Raw genomic sequence first — 27,463 nt, 5'->3', positions numbered from 1 at the left:
GCTCGCGCCAATCGACGCCCTCAACTGGAACCGGTTCCGAAATGTTAAATGAACGTGAACTTGTCGATAACTGTATGACAGGGAAAGACTGCGCGCCAAATTTAAAATGTAATTTGAAAATGTTAAGAGAATGAAAATATTTATATGTGCTCACGTGATAGCTGTGGCAGCGCTTCCATTTTTTTAGCTTTGTAAATCAAACGACAATTTTTGCATATTTCATGTGATTTTGTTTTAATCATATAAAGTTTATATGTAATACTTTTTGTTTTTTGTAATATTATCAAAAAATTGTTGTGTACTTTCGTTATTTTTTTAATTCAACTTTTTTTGTTTAGTTTTTGTTTTTGTTTTTGTATCCCCATTAAGTTATAGTTTTGAAAAACTAATTTAAATTGTATTTAAATTTTACTACTGACCAAAAATAGCTACTTCATTCACATTGAATGCTAGATAATACCAATCTAATACAATACACTTTATATATATATATATGTTAAATATATATATATGTATATATATATATATTAAAACAGTTTTGTAACATGCAGAAAATGATGAGGAAATCTTAAAATATTTTCTTCATTTTTTTTAGTTTTTGTTTTTTTTTTCTTTTTTTTGATTATCTTAAACTAGCCTCACGCTTAACTTAACTGTCTTTTTGTTGAATGTTTTTTGTTGTTTGTTTGTTTTGTGGGTATATAGACCATAAATATGTTAGCCTAACGAAATTGTGCTTAACACTAAGTTTAGATCAATCTGGGTCGACGTTTGAGATTTTTCAACATTTTCGTTGGCTTTCATATCTGCGGACGCGTCCAGAGTTCGCTGAGATCCTTTTGCCGCAGCTTGCCCAGCTCTGCAAAGGCGACAGATTTAGAGTTTATCATTTGGAAAATGTGCAATATGGATGAATGATGAGAATTTGCTTACCCAGTTGGGTGGGTAAAACGCTGCTGCTACGGAAACTCAGATCGAACCGCGGCTGCACCGACAGCTGGCTGCCTGCGGAGGAGGCGACGGAATTGCGAAAAGTGGTGCCGCTGTCGTGGCAAAGTTTTATACATAAATCTAAAAATAGTCCCGCATATAAGACCTACCTATACGGATGCTTTAGACAGCCGTAGACCTCGCGATAGCGACCGTAGAGCGTGCCATAGGAGACGCCCAAGATGCGAGCCGCCTTCTTCATTTCAAGTCTTTTGTTTTTGATGGCATCGAGTACCTGCAAAAGATGCCGAATTAGCCAAGCTTAGGCACATGGACAGTCCGCTGCACTCACGCGCTTGGTGAATGGCTCCTCCCAGAACTGTGGACGTCGCCCCTTGGCCAAATAATCGTCCATTTTGATAACATCCTGCCATTGGGTGAGCTCCTCATTGGTTAGCCGCAATTCGGCGGCATCGTAATCCTCCAGCTTGACCTCGGCATAGTCGCCGCCATGCTCGACGGCACTCGCTGTTGCATTGCTGTTGCCACCGCCATTGGCTGTGGCAACGGCAACAGCTGCCGCCGCTGCTGCAGCCGCAACTGCGGCACTGGCCACAGCATTGGGCGCAAAATCGTGGGCCATTAGCATGCCATGATCGTTGATCAAGTATTTGCCACCGAAGCTGGCAGCTGGCAGCAGGGCCGGCGACTCGGCTCGATTTGCCACCAAATGCTCATTCTCAATCTCCTCGACGGGCTTTGGCAAGGCGTCAGCGTCAGCGTTGGCATTGGCATTGGCATTGGCGTTGGCGTCGACGTCGGCGTCAGCATCGGCAACGGCAACGGCCGCCCGCACCTCACCCGGCTCGGCCGGCGTCAGCTGATCCACTGCAGGCGACTCGCTCGCCGCTGCTGTTGAGCGCTTCTTCTCGGCGGACTTTTCCCGTTCGCCATAGAGGCGACGCGTGGCATGACGCAACTTGCCATGTCGTTCGCGCCGCTCGACCGGCTTGTCGGCCAGCTTCTTGGCCGAGTTGGAGAGCGGCACAGCTGGCACCGCCGCCGCTGCCGCTGTTGCTGCTGCTGCTGCTGTTGTCTGCACACTGCTCGCATCGTTGCTCAGCTCCAGCTCTGCCTTTAGCTGCACATCGCTAAGCTTGGGGCTTGACTCTTTGGCCCACTCCTGTGTCGCATCCAATTCCCGCTCCCCCAACTCCATTTGTGCTGGCGTCGACTGTTGCTGCTGCTGCTGCTGTTGCTGACGCAGACGCTGGCGCTGCTTGGGCGGGCAGGCGGCAGGCGGCGATGCCAATGCGGCGGAATGTGCAGCCGGCAACGTTTCCTCAGCGAAGGGACGCGTCGACTCCAAATAAGCGCGCTGTGCGGGCTCCAAGTTGGCCGCATATTGCGCCAGTTTGCGACTGAAGAAAGTAAGCCAAAAAAAAAAATAAAATAAAAGCCAAAAATGTAACCGCATTCCGAGATCGAAGCGCACAAAACCCATCAACTCTGTTCTGCATTTCGTGAACGAGTATCGAAACAAAAGCGAACACTTAAAACTGCATACCAAATTCAATAATAAATATTTCAAATATTTCAAGAACATAAAGTTTATGCACGGTTGGTCCGTCGGACGGTCGGACAAACGGACGAACATGGCCAGTGCCACGGACACTCAGCTCACTCGACGTCATATATATTTATTAAATTGTTCCTAGACTATGTCTTAAAGGGTATCAACCCAGGCTCACATACTGAAGGGGTCTTAGCTCAGTGTGTCCTAAGCAGTCACGTTCAATAGACCCCTCCGTCGGCTATCTAGCTGGGTTTTCCGATTTACACCTCAAAGCTGTACAGACTATTGCTTCACTATTTAAGCATTTGGTATCTGGTTAGATGTTTGGTCAGTCAGTTAGTACAGGGTATTGACTTACACATTAAATACATCGTATGTGTCATCCAGGGGAGGTCGTCCTCGTTTGCGTTTGGGTCCCAGAAACGGATCTGAGACGGGTGCTGGGCAATCCAAGCCAGCGCTGGCACTGGGCAGGGGCGTCAAGTCGGGCAAGCGAGCGCCGGCATTTATGCCCAGGACACTATCCAGACCCGCTGGCGAATGGCGTTCGCGATCACGCTCACGTTCACGTTCACGTTCCCGATCACTGTGCGCCAGCGAGTGCTGGGCCTGCAGATGCGGCGCCTGCTGATGGACCAGATCGTGGGCATAACTCTCGGCCAGACTGCGTGGAGGCGAATGGAACTCAGCGGCTGGCATCGGAGGCGGCGGGCCATCGTCATCATCCCGCCAGGTAACCTCGGCGAGGCCCTTGATCTTCAGATCGTCAGCGGTCTTCAGCAACGAGGGCAAGCTAGCCTGCAAACACAGAGAGACGAACAGCATAACTCCATACTCCAGCTCCAGCCATAGACTATAGGCTATAGCCCGACCGAGACGACTCACATGCTCCACATTGATCTCGCCCTTGTACATGAACTCGATGAGGCACTTGACCTCAGCGAATGTGACGTCCTTCATGATGATAATCGGATCACGTTCGCTGGCATAGTTCGATAGCACCGAGTCGAAGAAGGTGCTGCACGCACAAAGCACCACGCGATGCGCCCTTATCAATTGGCCCTCGCAGGCGAGCGTCACATCGCAGAAACAGCCGCGATCCAGCAGCTGCGAGAACATCGTCTGCAGATTGCTATGATGGTACTTCCAGCGCAGGCAATATTGCTGCGGCAGCATCGTGGACGAATCGAGTGGCTCCGTTGCTCAACAATCTAAACAAATAATAAAATGCCACAAATCCCATCAGTTTCGTCAATCAACATAAAAAACAACAACAATAAACAATACGAAATTATCTAGAAAAGCCACCAAAGCAATTTAAATAGCTTAAGGAAAGCAGAGCCAGAGCCAGAGGCAGAAGAAGGAACTTCATAATTTTTAAATTGCAAACAATTCCAAAATAAACCAACTAAAACTTTTCGTTTTGCAATTGCTATCAGCATTATATTATTGTTTACAAAACAATAAAATAATAATTAAATGTAAAGAAAAATGTGTGAAAAACAATTCATTTACAACTGCTCGAACCAAAAACTAGGCAAATGACAGCCACAAGAACATTTCAGTTGGAGCATAGCCGACTGCTTAATGCACGCTCACGCTAGTTTCTAACTTATGAAAACATAGAGCTATATGTGGGGCAGGAGCTCAGCAATTAGCTAGGACAAGGGGAACTTTGGCAGCAGGCGAAAAGTCTTTGACTTCAGCAGAACAGACTCGCGTTGCGTCCAGTGAGCGAGCATAAGCAAAACAGTTAGAGCGCTCTAGGCGCAAGCATCTCTGCTGCAATAGTCTATGACATCCGTTTGTATCAAAGACCGGGCTTTACTATTTCAGTTAATTTGTTCCCAACAAAGGAAACAATGAGAATCGATGCTTTACTCTACCAAATACAAATACCAAGATTCGTTAGGATTTCAAAGCATCTAAAAACTAAATCTGAGTCGTTTATCGATTAATAAAACCGATAGTTTTTGTTGCCAAAATCGAGTCTATCTGACTAATCCTTGTCTATCTGACTAATCAAGCATTTGCAACAACACAAGTCCATATGCCCTGTTTAACCATTTTAAATGGGTATTAAAATGGCTTAACACTAGAAGCAAATGTGCTAAAATATGAGAAGAACTAATCAGATTCCATAGGGCCTCCATTATATAAAATTACATTTGAGTATATTCAAGATTTATAGATATATATAGAGATATACAAATATAAATAGTTTTCTAGTTTATCAATATGCGCTATAAGTTATCGCCTAGAAAAGGCTATCAATTTGAGGAATTTGAAACCTTTTTTCGCTTTTACAAATTGAGCCAACCCTTTTATGTTTTATATTTCGGGAATGTTCTTGGAATATTTCTTTAAATTTTTTACATTATTTTTATTATAGGGATAAAAAAAAAAACAAAACAAGACTGCTTTTCCTGATGTTTTTTATGCCCAAGTTTAAGTGGAAAGCGTGCGAACACACGCACTCTCTCTCTCCCTCTCTCACACACACACAAACACACACAAAAGAAAGGACACACAGAGTACCGCAAAGCTGAGAGATTAGCTTAGCCTGCTCGACTAGATAATATCCGGTAAAAATATACAAATATATAGAATATAGAATATAGAATATAGAATATAGAATATAGAATATAGAATATAGAATATAGAATATAGAATATAGAATATAGAATATAGAATATAGAATAAAGAATATAGACAGGCAACAGAGGGAATAACTGAATGCCACATCTTTACAAGCTATCAAAGGGCACAACAGGCCAGGCCATTAGGACATACCCTGCGGGGCAAAAATACAGAAAAATAGTTTGCAGCATTTAAAAAAAGTAAAAAGAAAAAGACAACAAAAACAGAAATTGCGTTTCACTATTTAATTTCGAAAAGAAATTGACGTGAAGCAGAGAGTGAAGAAGAAGAAGAAATGAAGAAAAGCTGGCACATAAAGGAATTTGCGAAAAGTGCAGCATATAGAAGACAAGATACATAGCTATACATACGGATACATAGATGCGTGAATATAGTGAAGCATAAGGAAGAAGCAGAGGAAGAGGCCGAAGTAGAAGCAGAAAAAGAAAATACCCAATGTCCGGCCACCCACAACAAGGAAACACATTTCGCCAACTGCTTTTGCAGCAAAGGGTTTTTTGATCCCAGCACACACACACACACACTTTACATGAGCTGTTATACATTTCAGCTCCTTAAAAAAATACATATATATATACATATATATGTAGGTATACACGATATATATGTATAGCAAAATAAAAAAGAACGCAAAAATTTACAACGAGAGCGCAAAAAGAATGGCATATAAAAAATACATGTTTTATTGTAGTATATTTTTGCCGCCCAAGCACTACCCCCAAAGCGAACGTACGGCGCCAAGCCTCATCCTCTTAAACAACCCCAACCTCAAGCGAACCCAACTTGAACTCAAGGCCCCACACACACACAGAGAGAGCGAGCGCCGTTGCCTTCTTCGCTTCTTTTGGTTTTTCTCATGGAAAATATTTTTCAGTTTTTATCACATTTTTCGTCTTCTTTGGATTTCGCTTTTTTACGTTTCGTTTTTTTTTTTAAAACATTTTTTTTTCAGTTTTTTCTTCACTTTTTTATATATTTTTTTTTTGTGTGTTCCTGTTTTCAGTTATTATACTCTAACTATGTCATGTGGCTATTTTAATTATGCTGCACGGCATGTTACCCTATCTATCAGTTAGTCGGGTATATGCACGCCCATATACATAGATACTGAGAGCTAAATTAAAAACTTGCGATTGTCATCAAAGGTTCCTGTCAACGATTGAAGTTGTATCAAGAGAGAGGGAGAGAGAGAGTGAGAAAGAGAGAGAGAGAGAGAGAGAAGAGAGAGGAGAGAGAGGAGAGAGAGGAGAGAGAGGAGAGAGAGGAGAGAGAGGAGAGAGAGAGAGAGAGAGAGAGAGAGAGAGAGAGAGATAAGAGAGAGAGAGATAAGAGAGAGAGAGATAAGAGAGAGAGAGATAAGAGAGAGAGAGAAGAGATAGAGAGAAAGAAGAGATATAGAGAAAAAAGCGAGGGAGTTAGCGGAAAGGTAAGAGAGAGAGAGAGAGATAAGAGAGAGAGAGATAAGAGAGGGAGAGAGAAGAAAAGAGACAGAGAGACTACTACTAAAGCTTAAAGAGTGCTAAATAAATATTCTTTTAATTATTGATAGACGCACTATCTAATGTAGGGTATATTAGCTATTAACTACTATGAGTAGTCTTTACCCCAATGATAATGTGTATTAGGTAGTGAAATAATACTAATAACTACTGAAATATATACTAAATAATTAATTTTATTCTGAAATCAAGAAAATAGAAAAAAATATTTCAGCTTATGCATTTTTACATAAGCTGGTCAAGTTCAACAGAAATCTAATTAGTTTCTGTAATCAGTGCATTATTAACTAATGTTAAAGCACTCGTTAACTTTGACAACAGGATAATATGTCTCATATTTTCACTTAAAGAATTAGAGATTAATGAAGAGCAGCTCACATGGGCACCTGTCAAAGTTGACAAGCACTTTAACATGTTGTCTATACACTAACAGTATATCTTCAGCTTTAAAATCGACAATTGTCAATTAATTTATCAAGAGTGTTAAATCAACTAAAATACAACCAAAAGCCACTGCTAAATGAAAGCTTAATTTCTGTAAGTGTATTTCAATTGGCGACTTGCTTGGGAAAACTTTTTCATCCTTTTTTTGTTTTGACTTTTTTCTTTTCTTTTTTTCCAACTGTAAGGCAAGAAACGTCGTTGGCTTCATGAACGCAAACAGAAGATGAAGAGGGGGACAGAAAGAAGAGAGCAGTGGCCACAGAGAGAGCGCGAGGTGAGGGACGGAGAAGAGGACGGCGATGGGAACGAGGAAGGAAGAGAGGAGCGCGCTACGGTAGGGCCATGACGCAAAAAGGTTGCGAGCGGAAAATGAAAAAAGAAAAAAATTTAACAACAGCAAAAGCAGCAGCAACAGCAGAAACAGCGACGTCGACTGCGGCAGCAACAGCAAAAAAAAAAAAAACAGAAAGAAAAATAAAAATAAATAAATAAAAACACAAAAAGCGCCAGAGAACATGGCAAAAGCGGAAAAAAGCATAACGACCGTTGAGTTCTTTTTTTTTTCTTTTTGCTTATTTTATTATTATTATTTTCATTTTCTGTCTTTCTCCGCTCTTTTGTTGCTGCTGCTGTTGTTGTTGTTGCCAGCTTTTTTAAGCTGTAATTTTTTACTTGACGTTTTTTATGGTTTTTTTTGCGCAATTTTATCCTTTTTTTTAAATATCGATTTTTATGTCAACTTAAATGAAAGGTACACAGTTTCCCATATATAAACATATATATATATATTTATATGGAATTCTATATGTACGTACATACATATATATATATGTGTGTATGCTTCGGCACTATTAATTTTGATTCAAGAATCGCCCCCTTTCAGTTGCTGCCTGGACTTTGTTGCATTGTTGAAATGTTCACGTCGCAGAAGAAAGCGAACGAAACGAGCAATTTCAAAAGCTCTGCTCAAAGCTTAACGGAAAGCTTTTCCAAGCTTCTCTTTATGATATGAATGAAATGGATCAATTATCGTAGCCTAGCTAAAGCTAAAGCTACACAGTAGATTAGCTTTCATTCAAATTTACTCATACATCATGATTGATAGATTTGGAGAGCAGAAGAATTTAATCAATTTAAAAAGCTTAAAAGCTTATGTTAAACTAATAATGAAAAAAGTTTTTTTTATGACAAAAAAGTATCGTTTGGCATGGAAAATAGCAAAAAGTAGATAAGTTGATAAAAGATACGTCGAAGTGAGCAGAATCATACATCACAATTGATTGATGATTGATGCTTTACAAATATACTCATCAAACAGTTGAACTTAAGTTGAAAACTTTAGATCGTAAATGATTGATGTTTGATAAATGATGCAATAGAACGTATCATATGCATAGAACATGTAGTTAATATATTAAGATATTTAAAAATAGATATGATTGATTGATTGATGAACAATTGAATTATTATTTATGTGTATGCAATACGTGAAACTCTTTTCGTAAGCTCATTATGTGATGCGTTTGATTAAAGATAGTTACATATATGATTGACATACATGATATGCATGATTGATAGCTTACGGTACATCATATGAATCTGATTGTTATACAATACACCTGCGAGACTTTGCACCGCATGCAGGACAAGTAAATAATAGTTAACACACATCTACATCTATGTATGTGAAGTACAAATAACCAAACACACACACATACACACACACACATATATGTATATATATATATATATATATATTTCTTTATCATATATATATATATATATATATATATATATATATATATATATATATATATATATATATATATACATTTATACATCTATATATGTATGTGGAATGTAAAAATCCGTTTTTCCCTCTGCCATCGCAATTTTCTTTCTTTTTCCAGATGCTTTTGTAATTTGTATAATTTTTTAACGTCGTCGTCGACGTCGTCGTCGTCATCGTCGTTGTAGTTGTTGTTGTCATTTTTGTTGTACGCTGGTTGGATGTTTTTTTATTATTATTTTTTTCATTTTCTTTTTTTTTCCTTTTTTCTTTCTTTTTTTCGTAACGTTTTTGCTTTTGTTTCTTTATCATACAAAGCAAAAAACTGTAATATAAATTTATGTGCTAACGTGGAGCAGCAAAAGGGACACACAACGTGGGCGGGGGAGCTCGGAGGAGCCGAAGGGTCGGAGTTGCAGGGGCGCCACAGAGCTACGGAATGACAAAAGTGGAAATGAAAAGCAAAAAAAATACAGCAACAACAAAAATAAATATAAACCAAGCAAAACGAAAAGTATCTCCAATATTTTACACAACTTTTATGTATAGATACAAATATACGCGACAGAAGAAAATGTAGATATACATACATAGTTATATATATATACATATATATATATAAGCATGTTATTTGTTTCGCCTCAGATTCAACTGAATAAATGAAAAACAATTTATAAAGCTTTTTAAATTTTATAGAAGTTTTTTAATAAAGAAGAGTGGCGTGAAGATGGGAAAAGAAGAGAGAGAAAGAATGAGAAAAAAAGTGAGAGAGAAAGAAAGAATGAATGGAATGAGAGACACCGAATAAGAGAGAGAAAAAGAGAGTGGGAGAGAAAGAGAGAGAGAGTGAGAGAGAGAGAGTGAGAGAGAGTGTGAGAGAGAGAGAGAGAGAGAGAGAGAGAGAGAGAGAGAGAGAGAGAGAGGGAGGAGGAGAGAGAGAGAGAGAGAGGGAGAGAGTGAGAGAGAATGAGAGAGAGAGAGAGAGAGAGAGAGAGTGAGAGTGAGAGAGTGAGAGAGTGAGAGAGATAGAGAGTTAGAGAGATAGAGATAGAGATAGAGAGAGAGGGAGAGGGAGACAGTAGGAAAGCGTTACAGAAAAAGATTTATTAATCAACATTTTTAATAGAGGGGTTAGGGAAATGTCCTTTTTGTATCTCCTTCAGTCACGTATCTGTTTCTCTGCCTCGCTATCTTTCTTCAGCTTCTTTTACTTTTTAGCTCTCTATATCTATCCCCAACATTCTCTACCCTAATCCATCTCTCTTTCTCCATCTGCCATCGCTCTCACTCACTCTCTCGCTCTTTAATGCTCCCTCATCACTATTTGGAATCCGTTTGCTAACTGCTTCGTTTGCTAGTTCTCGCTTTACATCTCTTTCGACATCTCTTTTCCAGCTCTCTTCCTTCACTTTTTACACAAAGAAAAAACACGAAACTTTTATAGAGTTCTATGCAAGAAATCCAAATAAACAACTGAAAATAATAAATAAGCAGTTGCTGGAGACAAGAAGGAAGTGCGAGAGAGAGAGAGAGAGAGAGAAAATCAATTTAGAGAAAAAGAAGTCAAAGGCTTTGCCTTTGTATACATTTGGCAAATTGAAATTGTTCTTTTCTTGATTAGTATTTTTTATTTCTTTATTGTTAATAGCATACACAGACCCCAGCCCCCATCCAAAAAAAAAGCAAAGAAAACATGCAAAAAACCGAAAAAGCCCTACACTCTGCAAATTGCACTGCGCGCAGTTGCTAAATGTTTCCAGACCCCTCATTTTTGGGCTTACGAAATGCAAAAAAAAAACAAACAAAATGAGACTAAAATAAATAAATAACAAGTGAGAAAGAGAGAGAGTGCGTGTGTGTGTGTGGAGGCTGTCAAGAGCTGCCTAGGCCAAGGAACTGCGCACGCAGGCGCAGATGCCCAAAGAGTTCTCGACTTCAAATTGAAGTCCAAGATCAAGTCTAGCTAACAACAACAACAACTGCAAGTAGGAGCCAAGTGCAATAACACGTACTCGCTGCCCATTAGAGATGTGCGCGTGTCACGTCGTGTCGTGCGTAAGCACGAAGACTTCAACATGCTAAGAGCTCTGTCTGAAACAAAATCAAATAGGCACAAAAAGTAAGTAAAGTAAGGTCCGCTCACAGAAAGGCTCTAGCTATCGATAAATAGAAGAATGAAACTTACTGAAAATAACGGAAAATCTTTATCTAGATAGTAGATATATTTGTATGTATCAAAATCCTTATAGCTAGCTATAATTTGATCAAGAACAAGGATTCTGCGCTTGCTTCTTTTAAGATCTTCCATACAGTAAAATAGAAAACTTTAGCAAAGCTCAAAGCTCATGAAAGCTGGCGACAAAGTATTAGAAATGAATTTGTTACTTTGGGACTTAAGATTAAGCTGAAAAATAAAGCAAGATATTTAATATTAGATAAGCTGAACTGACAATTGTCTATACCCATGTAGATGAATAAGTATATCAAATGAAATAAGAATATATATACAATAAATAAAGCAAAGATCGACGCAGAGTCTACAGCGTGGCGCATCTCTAAGGCTAGCTGCAACTGCTGCAACATCGTTCGCTGCAAACTGCAAAGCTGTAGAAGCTGCTGAGACAGAGACTAAGGCAGATACGCATGCCACCTTTTGCTGCAGCGACTTTAAGCAACATCATAAAATGTTTTCGAAACAACAACAGCAACAACAGCAGCAGCAGCAACAGCAAATGCAACTGCAACAAGCTGCAGCAAAATAACTTTAAAAAAAAAGACAAAACAAAACAAAAAACAACAGAAAAAACTTGGAGCTCAAGCAACAACTTGCGACTTTACGATGCTCTACAACTATTGTTGTAGTTGTTGTTATAGTTGTTGTTGTTGCTGTTGTTGTTGCAATTGTTGTTGCTGTTGCTCGCCAAGTCCAAGTGCATTCGCCTTCCGCTTTGGCTATCGTTTTTATTTATTTTTTATTTTTCATTTATTTATCTTTTTTTTTTAGTTTTTTTTTTCTTCTTTTATTTTTTGCAAGTCTTTCGAGCTGCTGTGTTGACTTATGCAGCTTCCACTTTGGTATTCTCATTGTTGTTGTTGTTGTTTTGCTGACACAAAATCTAATAATTTCCAGACACACCAACTACAACAACAACAACAACAACCGCAGCAGTGTCCAGTTTGGCGCACACACAAATGCAGATACAGATACAAATGTATCTAAGGCCAGCGTCGATGTAATCTTAGGTAGCTGAACCTGGCTCCAAGACGTCGTTGCCATCGTCCGTGGCAGTGGCTCAAGTGGGTGGCAGGGGGCCGGCAAGACTTTGAACAGGACTCACCATAAATAGAGTCCTAGCTAGAGAACCAGATTTCTTATGGGGGCTCCACTCGAACTTAAGCATAAACAAATCATTACGAAAATCAGATATATCGAAAATCCTCTTAAGAACTTCAGATAGGGAATATTTTTGGAGAAGGAGAAGGAGAAGGAGAAGGAGAATGAGAATGAGAATGAGAATGAGAATGAGAATGAGAATGAGAATGAGAATGAGAATGAGAATGAGAATGAGAATGAGAATGAGAATGAGAATGAGAATGAGAAAGAGATGCAGATGCAGATGGAGACTCAGACTGAAAATGAGCACAAGAATGAGAATATGATTAAGAATAGGAATAACAATAAAAATAAATAATAAGGACAAGATAGAGAAAGCGAATGAGAATGATAATAATACATATTCCTAACAAGGTCGAGCAGCCTAATGGAACGCTCTGCAGCTCTATTTGTGGAACATACTCGAGAAGCACTAAAAGCATGCCCAATTTTTGCTTGACCTGAAGGGATTCAAGAAATCCATTGGACTAGCTCTTACACTTTTTTTTCTATTTGGGTCTGAGTATCTGTTACCAACTGTGGAGCATAAGAAAAACCGAGAAAGGAAGGCCCCAAAAAGTGGACTAGTTTTAATCTCAGCCCTAGAAGAGACCTCGTAAATTGCTCGAAAAGCTTTGCTAGGTTGAGCTATTTTTTTTTTTTTTTTGTACTTTTTGTCTATTTCTTTTAGAGCCAGGCACTTAAAGGCAACACTTGCAGCGAGCCCAAGGAAAAAGAGTCGGAAAAACGTCTAACGTAGCGAGAAAATGAAAAGCTGCATAGATATCAGCAAGGTGGGGGAGGGTGTGGCGCAGGCAAAGGGGAGCCACATGCAGGTGGCAGGCAGGTAGGTAGGCTCTTTGGTTGAGGGCAATGAAAAGCGAAAGAGACGCTCGCCAGATACAAATAGGAAAAACTCGCTTCGTTCAGCTGCAGCCAGAGCTTGGCTAAAGGGGAGCTCGAGGTGAGCGGGAGGTCTGTTGGTGGGGCTTAGCAGCAAGCTTTATGTGGTCTCCGACTTCGGGAAGCAGCGCGCACATTCATCAAGAAAACTGTCATCGTTTTTTGCCCATCTGAGTGCGCGTGTGTGTGGATGTGTGTGTGGTTGTATCTTGTATCTGTAAGTACGTTAGCCTCGGCCACAGATTCTAACTCATATGCGAGCGGTTTCTACAAGTTTTTTTTTTTTTCGTTTTCATTTTTTGTATTATTGCCAAGACGCCCCCTGGCAAGTGCCGCACCGCCCAGCCGCCCCTTTTTTGCCGCCTTCTGGCCTTCACTGTGTGTCTATGTCAATGCTTCGTTATTTGTTCTTGCGCCTAATATACACTTAATATTATTTTTATATATAGACAAATCTATCTGGCAAAAAGCGCCAACATAATATAACAATGCCACCCGAACCATCTATAACCGAAAAAGCAGACGAAACGAAAAAAACACACAAGACAAAAAACAACATTAAAACATAAACAAAAACTAACATATCTGCTGCGCCCGCTGAGCGGGGTCTAGAGGTGAGCCGGCATAGCTACTTGGCGACTTTTTTCCTTTTAACTGACGTTTTGTTCTCTTAGATTTGTTGATGTTTTTGCCAAGACCTGTTCTTGGCTTTTTGCAACTCTTTGTTTACTTCACGAAACGACAGAGGAATTCCCTGGACTTTAAGCCATATCTGCCAATACCTAAGAGCTATTTATAGCTCTATGAACATATAGGCCTAACTTTAGTTATCTTTATATGTATTTGTATCTGTATCTGTATCTGTATCTGTATCTGTATCTGTATCTGTATCTGTATCTGTATCTGTATCTGTATCTGTATCTGTATCTGTATCTGTATCTGTATCTGTATCTGCATCTGTATCTGTATCTGTATCTGTATCTGTAACTGTAGCTGTATCTTACAAGCTGGATAGAAAATGATCATCTCGGATTTATCGATCCATCTAATCGATAGTTATAGCAATCGAAAACGGTTTCAGCTGAAATTTGTTTCATATACCGAAACTTTTGTATAAATTGCGAAAACTCAAATAAGCAAAATAATATAAAAATAAAAATAACCGAGGCATCAAATCAAGAGCAGAGCCACAAAAAAAAAACACACACACACACTCACAGACGCACACAACTAAATTAGAGTGGACCACAAAAACAAAAGAAACAGAAAAAAAAAACAAATAAAAAAAGCCCCAGTTGCTGCTGCTGCTGATGATGATGATGATGATGGCAGAGCTGCGTTCGAACTGAGAATTTTGCAATTACCCATTGCTGTGTCTCCTTGAAACTGACGATAATTTTTTTATTTTTTGCCAATTTTTATCATTTTTTTTACTTTGTAATTTATTGCATATTTGTTCACTTTAAAAGAGGGAAAATAAAAAAGTTCAATTTCAACTTCGCCTCGCGCCGCAACAATTTCCCCTCCCACATTTTCCCATTTCCCATACGATTTTACACCACTTAACAAAAAAAAATGCCAAAATTGAATATTGAGTTGTGTTTCACAGTGTCAACCGATTCAGCTGGCGATTCAAGTGATTTATTCCTTAGGTAATGTGCAGCTCAATGCATACACATACACATGCATACATATGTGTACATGTGTTGCCCTCTCTCTCTCTCTCTCTCTGTCTTTCTCTCTTTCTACACTTTCTTGTGTGGGCGTGTGTTACATATGTGTTTATTATATACATATATCTGACTTATATAATATGTAAGTAAGAAAAAATGCAACAACAACAAAGAGAATTGTCCCCCCTTTCGGATGGACAACAACAAAACCATAAAAAACAGCGAGCAACTGTTTCATAAGCCGTCCGATTACGACTTCGACATATCCTGTAAAATCAATTTCTGTCTTTTAGCTCTAAGTAGCCAGCATATCGATAAGTTGTTGGTGTAAACAATTGTGTGTTACTAGAAAAGCAAATAAATAACAACCAGCGCTTGGTTAATACACATCATATCGTAATCGATCTCTCACACAAGAATTTATTGCTAGTTATTCACGTCGAGTACATCTATAGTACATGTATAACATAGCCATATATGGAATACAGTGTTTGATCATATCATTCTAACTCATAACATATCGATAATACTGAGGTTATCGATAAAGCATAATAAAATATGTATAACGATAACATATAGTATATTAATATCAAGTTACTCATACGAAGTATATTTATAGTGCACTTATCATCAGAGAGTAAGCCGATACCACATCGATAACTTACTAACAATGTATATGGAAGTGTATACATAATGTAGATTATACCTTAAGTAGCAAGCCGATAACATATCGCACAAATCGATAACATAATATATGAATGCTTTGAGAATATCAATAAGACATAGTATTTTAATATAATGCTACTCATTCGAAGTCTATTAATAGAGTAGCAAAACGATAACTTCATAATAATACATCCACATTTCAATTTATCAATCACGCAGCAACATCAAACCATTGTGCATGACGCACTGTGCGAATGAAAATACAGGGTATGCAGATAACAAGCAGTGTGCTCAACGCTGGCTCCAGCACTCTCTCTCTCTCCATCTCCCCTCACTTCCACTCGCTCTCTCGCTATCCCGCTCTGGCCACTTGTTATTTTGTTCGGTGCAAAGTATAAATGAAGTTTTTGCTGTTGTTCCCATTTCTGCGATTTCTTCTTCTGCCCTCCCATTGCATGCCTTGATGTAAAGTTCAGTTTCAGTTTCGCTTTTCTCTTATTTTATTTTCATTTTTTCGTTTCCTTCTCAGCTTTTTTTGCTACTTTTTTTGTGCTTCTTTTTCATTTTGTGCTCATAGTTTTCTGTCCGCGCCAAAAAGGCAAAAACCGAGCAACAGTAAAACGAAATTTTTTTAATGTTTTTTTTACCGTTTTTTTTGTACTTTTTTGCCTTGACGTTGGGACAATGTTGAGCAGGGGCTAGGGTGGAGCATAAGAGGCAAAGGACTAAGAGCTGCAGCGCAAACGGTCAGGTCGTTTGTCTGTGTGTGTGAGGGGGCGTGGCAGGGCAATGAGAAAGGGGGTGGAGTGGGGGGTAAGAGGAGGTAAATAAATTAAATGCTTTTTGCTCAACTTTATTTTCCAGGCGATGTTTGCCTTGTTTTTAATATTTTCTTTGCCAGCTTTATATTAACTATATACACATGTAACTATGTATATATTTATGTATGTGTGCACGTATATAATATATGTAGGTATATGGTTTTTGTATCCATACACTATACATATGTATGTGTTCGATCCGTTAGCTAGCTATTCATGTCTGTATATCAGTTCATTAAATCATTTCTAATGTGATTCAAGCTTAACATCCCTTGTGAACCAGTTTGAAAAAATTAAGGAACCTAGATATTTGAACTAGTTAGCAACGTGATGTGAACCGATTGGAACTTGATGTGTTCTGAACTGAATTCACTGTTTTCGAACAATTTATGTATCTGAAGTCCTTCAGATTATTTAAGCTTCTCAAATAATTATCGTTAAAGTTCTATACAAAAAACTATGTATGTCCCACTAATCAAATTTCAGAAATATAATTAAAGAAAAAAATGATTTAAAAAAAAAGAAAATTAATTATAAAAGCACAAATTCAATTCCTGAATGCAAACAAATTTATTGTTTCGCAATAATAAAATTTATAATTAAATGAAAAATAAATCAAATGGAATCAAAACATTGCTACGTATTGTAAATGCATTAAAACATATTTATGTACATGCCTATATAATATATATTTAATAATAATAATAATAAAAAACTACTCATAAAGCAGGCAATGCAAATACGTATAAATTTAAAGAAAACCCATTAAAACGAAGAAAATATATTTAAAAAAACTGAATAAACATATATTATGTAAATATTAGTGTATATAGAGACTGTCAAATACCCTATACATCACTGCAAATAACAAAGAAAATAAGTAATAATATAACTCTATATATATATATATATATTTTTTTTTTATATATGAATATATATAATAATTATTATATATTATTAACTATTTTGAGTGGGAATACCCCTAAACATAGTCAAGTATTCCAAATGTTCAAAAGAGAATTTAGAGAGTAACTCCAGAAACTAATACTAGTTATATGAGTATAGTTATTGTTAATGATTTGAAACTACCAAAACCAGCTTTTGGGAGTATCTCCAAACTATCTAGTTATATGTTATAGTAGTAATTCATATACGTATACTATTATTTGCATTTATAATTAAATATGTCAATGGGAATTTCCATTTCCGTTTTCCACTTCTTTCATTTCATTATTGAGTTCAGATTCTGGTAAGGTAAAAACCTAATGGTAGAAGTGTATATGCCCCAAATCGGTTAGTTATATATGTCTACAGAGTATACAAATAGTAAGCGACCACAAAACCTTCTCTGATTCATAACTTAGAATAACATTCGTTTTTTTTCTACTTTATTTGCTCGATGTGAGCTTTTAATTTTTTTTATTTTCACTCAAATTTAACTGAATTTAGATATTGATTATATATATAAGTATATAAGTTTACTTGTATATGTAATTTATTTAATACAGTTTGCCACACACACATGGGGAGAAATATCTGCCTAATTTATATCGTTTTTCGTTCTTTCCTTTAGATAGACCATCTTAAAGAGGCGCCCCCTGTCGACCGATAGCAGCGACGAATCGCTTCAGTTCAGCCAAGAGGTAGAGGGGCAGAGCACTGCGAGTGTGGGCGGGCGCAGGAGTTGGGCGGGTGTTGGACGTTCACAGCGTATGTTTTGTTGTTGTTGTTCCTCAATTTCTTTTCTTTTGATTTTCTTCAGTTTTTTCTCTATTCGATTTCTATTGTTCGGTTCGTTTCTATTCAACGGATATGCTCGTACATGCTTTTTATCTGTGAAGGCGCAGCGACTTTGATTTTAGCTTTTGCTCCACTATTATTCTTTCTGCGCTTCTACTTCCGTCATTTTCTCTCGTTTTTGAGTTTTTTTTTGCCTTCATACCCAGTAGTTGATTTAGATTACAAGTGTCTATATGTGTGCGGGTGTGTGTGTGTGAACCGAACCGATTCGCATCTACTTTTAACTACATACTACAGTTCTATATACTACATACTACAATTCTATAAGCAAACTACATATTCGAACTTTTTGAACTTTTTGTATGCACACATATGACTCCAGTAAGTTAGGGTATTTGCTAGTCGACACCATTTTGTTGCACGCCTATGCTTTTTTTGCCTTGAGTTATCAGTAAAAAAAATTTGCCTAACATGTTTCTTTTTTTTTCAGCTTTTTTTTATTATTGTGTTTTCTTTTTACGAGAGTTCCCATATACTTTATATATACATAAATATTTATATACATATATATATGTACATATATATATATATATATATCTTTTTGTAATATATACATTTATTGTTCTGTACGATTCGTTCGCATTTGTTTTGCTGTTGACTATTTTTTTTCTTGTTCTCCTTTTCCCCCACCATTTTGTTGTCTCCACTTACATTTTTTTTATTTTTATTTTTATTTTTTTAATTATAAATAAGTGCTGATATCAGCGAAGCGGAGAGAGGGCGAACGAGAGTGTCACTCTCCCTCTCCCTCTCGTCAGAGTTTAAAGAAATAAAATAAAAAAAAACAAAAACAAAAATATAATAACAAAAATATATATATTTCTAGCAAAAAGAAAAAGACCGATACGCAGCAAAATTGCTGCGAAAATCCCAAAAAATAAAAACACTTCGGGGGAATCTACATTTTTTTATTTATGAGTATATGTATATGTGCGTGTATGTATGTATGCATGTATGTACATGTCTACATGGGCATGTACATAATAGAATCTCTGGCGTTTACGTGGTATCATAAATTTTATAGCTCAAACAAATATGATACCCAAGATTTCGTACATATGTTTGCTAAAGGAAAACGATTAATAAACAAAACTATTATTTACTTGCATTATAACAAAAGCACAACTACAATAAAAACACCAACAACTTCCAATTAGCCCAATATGAAGCAATAAGTATTTTTCATCCATTTCTCTACTATATCAAAAATATAAACAAGTTATTTTCCTTCCTTTAGCTTCCCACACAGCCCATACAAGGTGTGTTTATCAAAGGTGTATATTTGCTGCTTGCTTATTTATGCATAATTCGGCTTAATTTTCGCTTAAACACTTGTTGGGCTCTGTTTTAACAAATGTGGCCAAAGTTTAGCCAAATTTGGCAACAACAACAAACGCTTGTCCATGACCATGGCGTTTGTTGTTATTGTGTTTGGTCCAACTCTAACTCCGCTTGCCCTCTCTCTCCTTCTCCCTGGCACACACACACGCTTTGTCTAACGGCGTTTTGTTGTTGCCATTTGAGCTTCGGATGAACTTGAAATTTGGAGAGTCAACAGCATGTAATTGAAATGTGTGCGAGTAAAGCACGGTCACACACACAGCTAAAACTCTCCCACACACACAAGCACACATATACAGAAAGAGCGGCTTGCACTCGAAATTGCGTTTGCCGCGACGTCAACGCGGACACTGTAACGCCGCGCATACGAATGTCGTTATGAAAACAAAAAAAACTAATAAAGCAGCGGACAAAAACAAACAGCCAACTGACAACAGCAGCGGCAGTGGCAGAGGCAGCAGCAGGTACGCTGGCAGCGCAGCAGCGGCAATTTGCAATTTTAATTTTGCGTGCCGTTTTTTTTTTTGTATTTTTTGTTTTGTATAATTAAAGTTAAAATTGTAAAATATACAAAAAAAAAAAAAACGAAAACGAAAGAAAAAGCAATAGCACACAAAAAAAGTCAATTGCAAATTGCTTGGCTCATTTTGTGGGCATATTTATTATTTTTTTTTTTAATTTTTTTTCTTTCTTTCGTTTGTTTGCGCGCGCTGCAAAGGCGGAAATTGGTTTTTGTCTCTTTCACGCGGCCTTTTATAATTGACAACAACAAAACACATGGCGCAAAAAAATTAATTACCAACAGTAAAAACAAAAAAAAACAAATAATGCAAACACAATTTTTAATCATTTCGTGTGAAATTAGCTTCAAAATAAAAGCTTGCATCTATATAGTTATTACTATTTTTTATATTATATATATATATATGTATATATTATATATATTATTTCTGTTTTTTTGTTAATTATTATTTATGTCAATTTAAACTTAAACAAGAAACAACAACAACGTGCAGCTGGCAAAGTCAACAAACCCGGAAATTTGCCCAGCGAGCAGAACAACGGAATTTTATCGTAATAATTTTTATTTATTTCTTTCTTTCTTTTTTACAATAACAAATATTTAAAAACAAAACAACAATCGAACAGAAACCGCAAAAAACTTTTTTCTTTCTTTCTTTCAGCTAAAAATAACATTTGCACTTTTCTGTCTTTGTTATTGTTATTGTTGTTACTAATTTCGCTTTGCTTTTAACAAATAAATAATAATAATAACAGTTGTTTTCTTGAGTTTCTCACCTTTTCCTTGTTTTTGATGTTTGTTTTTGACTGCTTCTATTTGAAAACGCGCTAAAAATTCATTCATACATTTTTGTTGGCCGCGCACTTTTTTTGTTTAAAAAAAAAAAAAAACTAGCAGAAAAAAAAAACAGAATTCATATGAAAAAAAAATTGATTTGCAACGCGCGCTCTTTTTGTTTTTCTTCTTTTTGCTAAAGCGTAACGGTTAATGACGTATGCTTTTGCTTGCTTTCGCCTGTTATGTTTCGCTGCGCTGACCAAGCAACCAATCGACCAACCGACCGGCTTAACAGTTCAAAGTCAACTGAACAGTGTTGGCAGCGAGAGCATGCAGCCCTTGGCGTTCTGTTCACTGTATCGATGTGACTGGTTCGATAGCACAAAATCGAACTACGAGTCTCGACTTAAATGTCAATAGCAATGCTAATAACATCTGTAGCTAGCAGTTTTTATTGAGCTCTCAAAATTTTACGTGAATGTTCAGAAAACCGCAAACAGCTGATTTGTGAACAGTGGCTGCCTAATGGCAAGGGGCAAGTAAACAACAACATTTCATGATCTATTTGCTTATCAGAGAAACACAAAACAAAACACAATTCCAAATGCAGGTTAAAGGTTATCAACAACAGGTTCTCGCAGTAGCTAGAGACAAGCGCGCCTTGAGGCTTGCTAGTATTGATCAAGACGCTGGACGTTACATTCGAAGATATCAACGCGCAGAAGACACAACCACAACAGTAATAGCAACACAGCAGCAACAGCCACAGAAATATGCAGCATATAAAGACAGCCGCGCGCTGCCATCCATTGGCTATCAACTGTCCAGTTATAACAGCAATCCGTACATTTAACAGCTATCGGCTTACGCTCAGACCTGCCAACCTGGGCGCAGCAAATTTTGCGGCGAAAAACAAATCGCCGGTGGTAGCCACACCGGCAGCTTCAACGGCGATCAGAATCATTTCAAGTTCGATTCCGGTAAGTGTGTATGTGAAAGCAAGAAAGAGCGGAAAGCAGAAAGCTAATTAATTTATTGAGACGTGCAAATTGTTAATAACTATAGAAACAATCAGTTGGCAAGTGTGAATTGCATTCGCTGTGCAGCAACTTCGCAGTTTTTTGTGAAAATTTGTCATTTCGATCTCGTTGAGTTATTTTTCGTCTTAATCAGTCACGTTTTATACCCTTCCGAAGTGTCTTTCGATTTTGTCAGTTGAAGTGCGAGTGTATTGGTAATACTTAAAGAATATATTTGCATGCCTTGAACAGTCGAGTTGTTATATATGTATATATATATATATATATATATATATATATATATATATATATATATATATATATATAAATATTTTATATATATTATATATTATATTATATATATATAGATTATATATATATATTGTGAAGGCAAAATTATTGCAATATATATATATATATATATATATATAACAATAATTTTGACTTCACTATAAAAAAGCCCTTTTTAGCTAAACTGTTTATCAAGGACTGCAGACTGTGTGTCTAAAAGGGTATTCTGGTTTCGCCGTGCTTATTCGTTAATTTTACTTTTGGCTGCGCGTGGTCTTGTTCTCAAGTTGCGCTCGAGTCGCCTTGTTATTGTTTGGCTTCGTGCGCGTTTAATCTCAAGCTGTGCTCGAGTCAACCTGTTGCTGTTTGGCTTCGTGCTAGTTCAATTTTGAAGCGTCCAATTTGTTGTTTATTCGAAATATCAAATTATAAATTATTGCAGTTGGCAACAGGCGTCAAGACAAGGCCCCACCCATGCGATTCTTATTGTTGTTGTCCGTCGCCCTCCATTAACGCCTGTCATTGAAACATATAAAACTCAATTTGAATGCAGTTTGTATATGTCTATATAAGAATATGTATCTTGAGCCCATTGCATATTGAATCTTAGAGTAAATATATATATCTATATTTTATATATATATATATATATATATATATATATATATGAAATCTCACAGCAAGCGAACCTTTGATTATTTCTCTGCTAAAAGCTGTGTTTACATTTTGCCGTAAACAAGATTATTTTTACGATATATACAATATTGGGAGCATGCAGACAGATAGCAGTTGAAGATATTTGCTGAAAGTTCAACAGTTGCATGCAGATCTTATGCTTGCAGCAAACGGGATCGGTTCAGCCTGAGAATGAGGCCCAAAACTTTGGAGAAACTTGAAGCAAAAATTGTATATTTGCTTTAGAATTATTTTTCTGGCAATCATTCAAAGAATTTTTCTAGCTAAAATAGAAAAAATCGAAATTATAATTCAGAAATTCCGTGAATTGTGTATAATATAGCTATAAACAAGTCGCATTGAGTGAACAACAGAATTTCTGCGAGGAATCCGTTTTCACAAATTGTTTTTCGCTTAAGTTTCTAGAAAAGTGCAAAGACTTTTCCAGCTCTCCAGGCCTTGGTGTTCAGCTCGACGATAACGAGCTGGCATATTATTCCCCTGACGTATGTTGTTTTTCCGTCTTATCGGCGGACCAATTTGAACCTGTGACACTTGGCGAGGCGATGAGCGCGACGTAAATAGCTGCAAATAGACGCACAACGGGGGGTCCATATAAAAATGGTATGCTGCTCCATGAGCTGACCTCCGTACCTGCCTTGGCAGCACACGCCAGCCCAAAAGACCTATATATCAGCTCGAAAACCTTAATCTTATCAGCCAAAAGTCAGGAAACCAATTGGGCACCCTAGACGAAAAGTGTAAGTGGGCATATTGGGCGTGGTCTGTTTTCGCCAAAACGGATACAGATTTCGTAACGTTCCTGAACTCTGCCCCTTGCAATATCTAATCTTGAAGTTGACTTCTCCGATAATCGAAACATCCGAGCTGTCTCTTCTGCAAGCACTGAATGTATTTCAAAGGCAGTTGCAAAGCCCCGGCATAGCTCTCTGAACGACCAGAGAACCTTTTACTGTCAAGCGGACCTTCAAGGTAAATCTCTCTCTCATCCTGTGTCCAGGTGCATCCCTTGCCATTTCGGCCTAGTCACAGATGTCTTTGCAGGTTTGCTCTATCAGCTAGACAAAGTGATCTTGCATTTAGGCAGCTGATAACGCCTTAAGATCGAGATCGAGATCCAACACTATGTCCAAGGTCACAGTTTGAAAGTCACTGACTTGAATAGATCACATCACTATGCGGTGATCGGGCACATTTAGCTTGCTTTGCCTTATCTCTGCACACCCATTTCTATACATATATATATATATATATAATATGAATATGTGAAAGAAATAAAAAATTCCAATGTTTTTTGAACCCATTGAACCGATGGCTGGCAAAATATAAATATTTGCGGCGATCGCTCGTTTAGTCATAAAGAGCGCGCCATCAATGCGTTTGCAATTCATTGCAGTCTCGATCGTTACCACGATCGGTACAGATTTCTAGAGTATTATATTACCCATGTCTCGACAGAAAATGGCAGACCAAAAGATGTTGCAGTCAACGCTGAAGCAGAGCGATCCGGAGCTGGCCGAGATCATAGTAAAGGAGAAACAGCGTCAGAAGGAGAGCCTCGAGATGATTGCCAGCGAAAACTTCACTTCGTTGGCTGTACTGGAGAGCTTGGGCTCCTGCCTGACCAACAAATATTCCGAGGGCTATCCGGGCAAGCGGTAAGATCAATCACAAATATTACATAAAAACTAGATCAAATGAAAGCTTTAAGTAACTCAAGTGCAGCCAAAGCTTATTTGAAGTCGGTTTAAATTTGAATCAGGCTTAAGTGTGATTAAAAGAGCTTTTACTTAACGCAACTTCAAACTCAGATAATCCTGGAACTCTTTAAACTTACTTCGAATTATGAAGCTTCCATAAAAGCTTAAAGTTAAGCTACTATGCAATAATTCCTTGGCTATGCAGTAAGTCGAAAACGTTTTGAAAGCAAATTAACACTTATTCCTTTTAAAGATAACTTTTTCCTTATATTTTCAAGTTCAAGAACACTTAAAGCTTACATCGAAGCATGCAGGCTCATTAAAAGCGTTCCAAGCTTTCTGAAAGCTAATGCACACTTAATCCTTTTAGAGCTTTGACTATTTTCATCATGCACACTTAAAAGCTCAATCAAAGCTACTTTAAGCTCTTCTCACATATCTAAGGCTTCTTTTTACCATCAAAGCTTGCCTTAGAACAAAATATAGAAGCTTCTTGAATACAATAAAAGGCTTCTTCGACTTTAAAAGCGCCTCTTGAAATATTTTGGATCGTCTTCAGTTATAGATAGACTTAGTTCTATATTTTATTGCCAGAGTTTGAAGATTGTTGATTAATTTGCTTGAGCAAGATTAATCTAAAGCTTAACTGAATGTCATCTCTCCAATCTCACTCTTCCTCTCCTCTCTCTCTCTCTCCATTGACAGCTATTATGGCGGTAATCAGTTTATTGATCAGATTGAGTGCTTGGCGCAGACACGTGGACTTGAACTTTTCAATCTCAGCAACACTGAGTGGGGCGTCAATGTGCAGCCGTATTCTGGGTCGCCGGCCAACCTGGCTGTCTACACGGGCGTATTGCGTCCACACGATCGTATTATGGGCCTGGATCTGCCCGATGGCGGCCATTTGACGCACGGCTTCTTCACGCCCAACAAGAAAATCTCGGCCACATCCATCTTCTTTGAGAGCATGCCGTACAAGGTAAATCCGGAGACGGGTCTGATCGACTACGACAAGCTGGCAGAGGCGGCGCGCTCGTTCCGGCCTCAAATCATCATTGCTGGCATCTCGTGCTATTCCCGGCTGCTCGATTACGGACGATTCCGTAAGATCTGCGACGAAGTCGGCGCCTATTTGATGGCCGATATGGCGCACGTGGCTGGCTTGGTTGCCGCCGAGCAGATACCGTCGCCATTCGAGTTCGCCGACATTGTGACCACAACGACGCACAAGACGCTGCGCGGCCCGCGCGCTGGCGTCATCTTCTTCCGCAAGGGCGTGCGCAGCACCAAGGCCAACGGCGACAAGGTGATGTACGATCTGGAAGACCGCATCAATCAGTCTGTCTTCCCAGCTCTGCAGGGTGGCCCGCACAACAATGCCATTGCTGGCATTGCCACGGCCTTCAAGCAGGCCAAATCGCCGGAATTCAAGGGCTACCAGACGCAGATCATCAAGAATGCCAAGGCACTGTGCAAGGGTCTTATTGATCTGGGCTATAAGGTGGCCACCGGCGGCACCGATGTTCATCTCGTGCTGGTCGATGTGCGCAAAACGGGTATGACCGGCTACAAGGCCGAGCTGGTGCTCGAGGAGGTGGGCATTGCGTGTAACAAGAACACGGTGCCTGGCGACAAGTCCGCCATGAATCCGTCCGGCATACGTCTGGGCACTCCAGCTCTGACCACACGCGGACTTCTCGAAAAGGATATCGAGCAAGTGGTTGCCTTTATCGATGCCGCGCTTAAGATCGGCTCCGAGGCAGCAAAGGCAGCGCCCAGTCCCAAAATGGCCGACTTTGCCCAGACATTGGCCGAGAACGCCGGCATCAAACAGCAGCTGGAGGAGCTCCACAAATGCGTCATCAAATTTAGCACAACCTTCCCCCTGCCCGGCCATGATCTTCTCTAATTTGCAAGCAAAAGCCAAATCAAAACCAATTTCTTTGCATGCGCGGCAAAATGTTTCCAAATCCTAAATCTTTTATATCTTATCATGTATAGACGCAACACTGATTAAGATATTAAAAATCAAGAAAATTTTTTTTTACACATTTCGTAACATTTTCTATAAATCGCAAACTGGTTTTTGCTCTTTGTTTTCTTTTAGTTGTTTTTGTGGTCCATAAAGAGTTCCTTAACTAACATCTAGCTATATATATATATATATATGAATGAAGTCTTGCCAATTTCTTTATACTAAATTTAATAGTAAATTAAGAAAAAACTGAAATACTGTTCCGAATGCCGATCTGTCTGTATAATCTAGTGTTGCCTTTGAAACGCATGGAAATGAAATTGATTTGCTTTTACATATTAAAAAGAATGTAAATAAAATGTTTGAAACAAGTGGAAATGAAACGTATTTGTTAGAAAATTAAATCGATTTGGATTTGCATTTGAAAATAAAATATTACTTTAAATTGATCTATTTGTGTCTGTTTTTGAAACGGTTGGGAATGAGATTGAAATAAAATAAATTAAAATTGATTTACATTTGTCTTTGCTTGTGGAACAAATGGATTTGTATGATTGAAACGAGTGGAATTGAGACTCATGTGGATACCATAATTGATCATTTTGCTTTTGCTCTTGAAACGAATGGAAATAAAATTTATTCGCTTTTGAGTCGCATTGAAATAAAATTGATTTGTATTTATATTTGAAAATGAAATGGAACTGAGAACTTATCTGTGCCTTCAAAACGAATGGAAATGAAACATACGGAATTACTTTTGCCTTTGTTATGAAACGTATGAAAATGGGAATTGTTGAAAAGTTAATTTGCCTTTGAAACGAATGGAAATGCAATTGATTTAAGTTAAGGCAGGGCAACTCCTTTGATTTGTAGGCTAAAAATTTGGAAATTTCAGAAAATTAGACAAAATTAGTATTTACAATGGCTAGATGATCCAGTTATCTAGATAAAATTCAGGAATATGATAAATCTTAATTTGTTGCATACAAAATAGATCTTAACT

At 38.1% G+C, this 27,463-nt stretch overlaps 2 protein-coding genes across 2 annotated transcripts; one reads left to right on the top strand and one right to left on the bottom strand.

Annotated features, from left to right (window-relative positions):
• Positions 1–641: 641 nt before the first annotated feature.
• LOC111597257 (protein tramtrack, alpha isoform) lies at positions 642–20,889 on the bottom strand. Its single transcript, XM_023311861.2, has 7 exons — positions 20,776–20,889; positions 3,392–3,717; positions 2,865–3,304; positions 1,283–2,351; positions 1,101–1,225; positions 934–1,043; positions 642–859 (listed from the first exon to the last, which is right to left on the bottom strand). The coding sequence occupies exons 2-7, from the start codon at positions 3,680–3,682 to the stop codon at positions 801–803; spliced, it is 2,094 nt and encodes a 697-aa protein (XP_023167629.2). The 5' UTR covers positions 3,683–3,717; positions 20,776–20,889; the 3' UTR covers positions 642–800.
• A 318-nt stretch (positions 20,890–21,207) lies between these two features.
• On the top strand, positions 21,208–26,526 carry LOC111597309 (serine hydroxymethyltransferase, cytosolic). The gene is made up of 4 exons (XM_023311935.2): positions 21,208–21,315; positions 21,387–21,756; positions 24,241–24,440; positions 25,188–26,526. The coding sequence occupies exons 2-4, from the start codon at positions 21,550–21,552 to the stop codon at positions 26,392–26,394; spliced, it is 1,614 nt and encodes a 537-aa protein (XP_023167703.2). The 5' UTR covers positions 21,208–21,315; positions 21,387–21,549; the 3' UTR covers positions 26,395–26,526.
• The last annotated feature ends 937 nt before the right edge of the window (positions 26,527–27,463 follow it).

Source organism: Drosophila hydei, unplaced genomic scaffold, assembly GCF_003285905.1.
Source record: "Drosophila hydei strain 15085-1641.00,03,60 unplaced genomic scaffold, DhydRS2 tig00000131-arrow-arrow-pilon, whole genome shotgun sequence".
Taxonomy (NCBI): domain Eukaryota; kingdom Metazoa; phylum Arthropoda; class Insecta; order Diptera; family Drosophilidae; genus Drosophila; species Drosophila hydei.
This window is presented reverse-complemented; position numbering and strand designations above follow the sequence as displayed.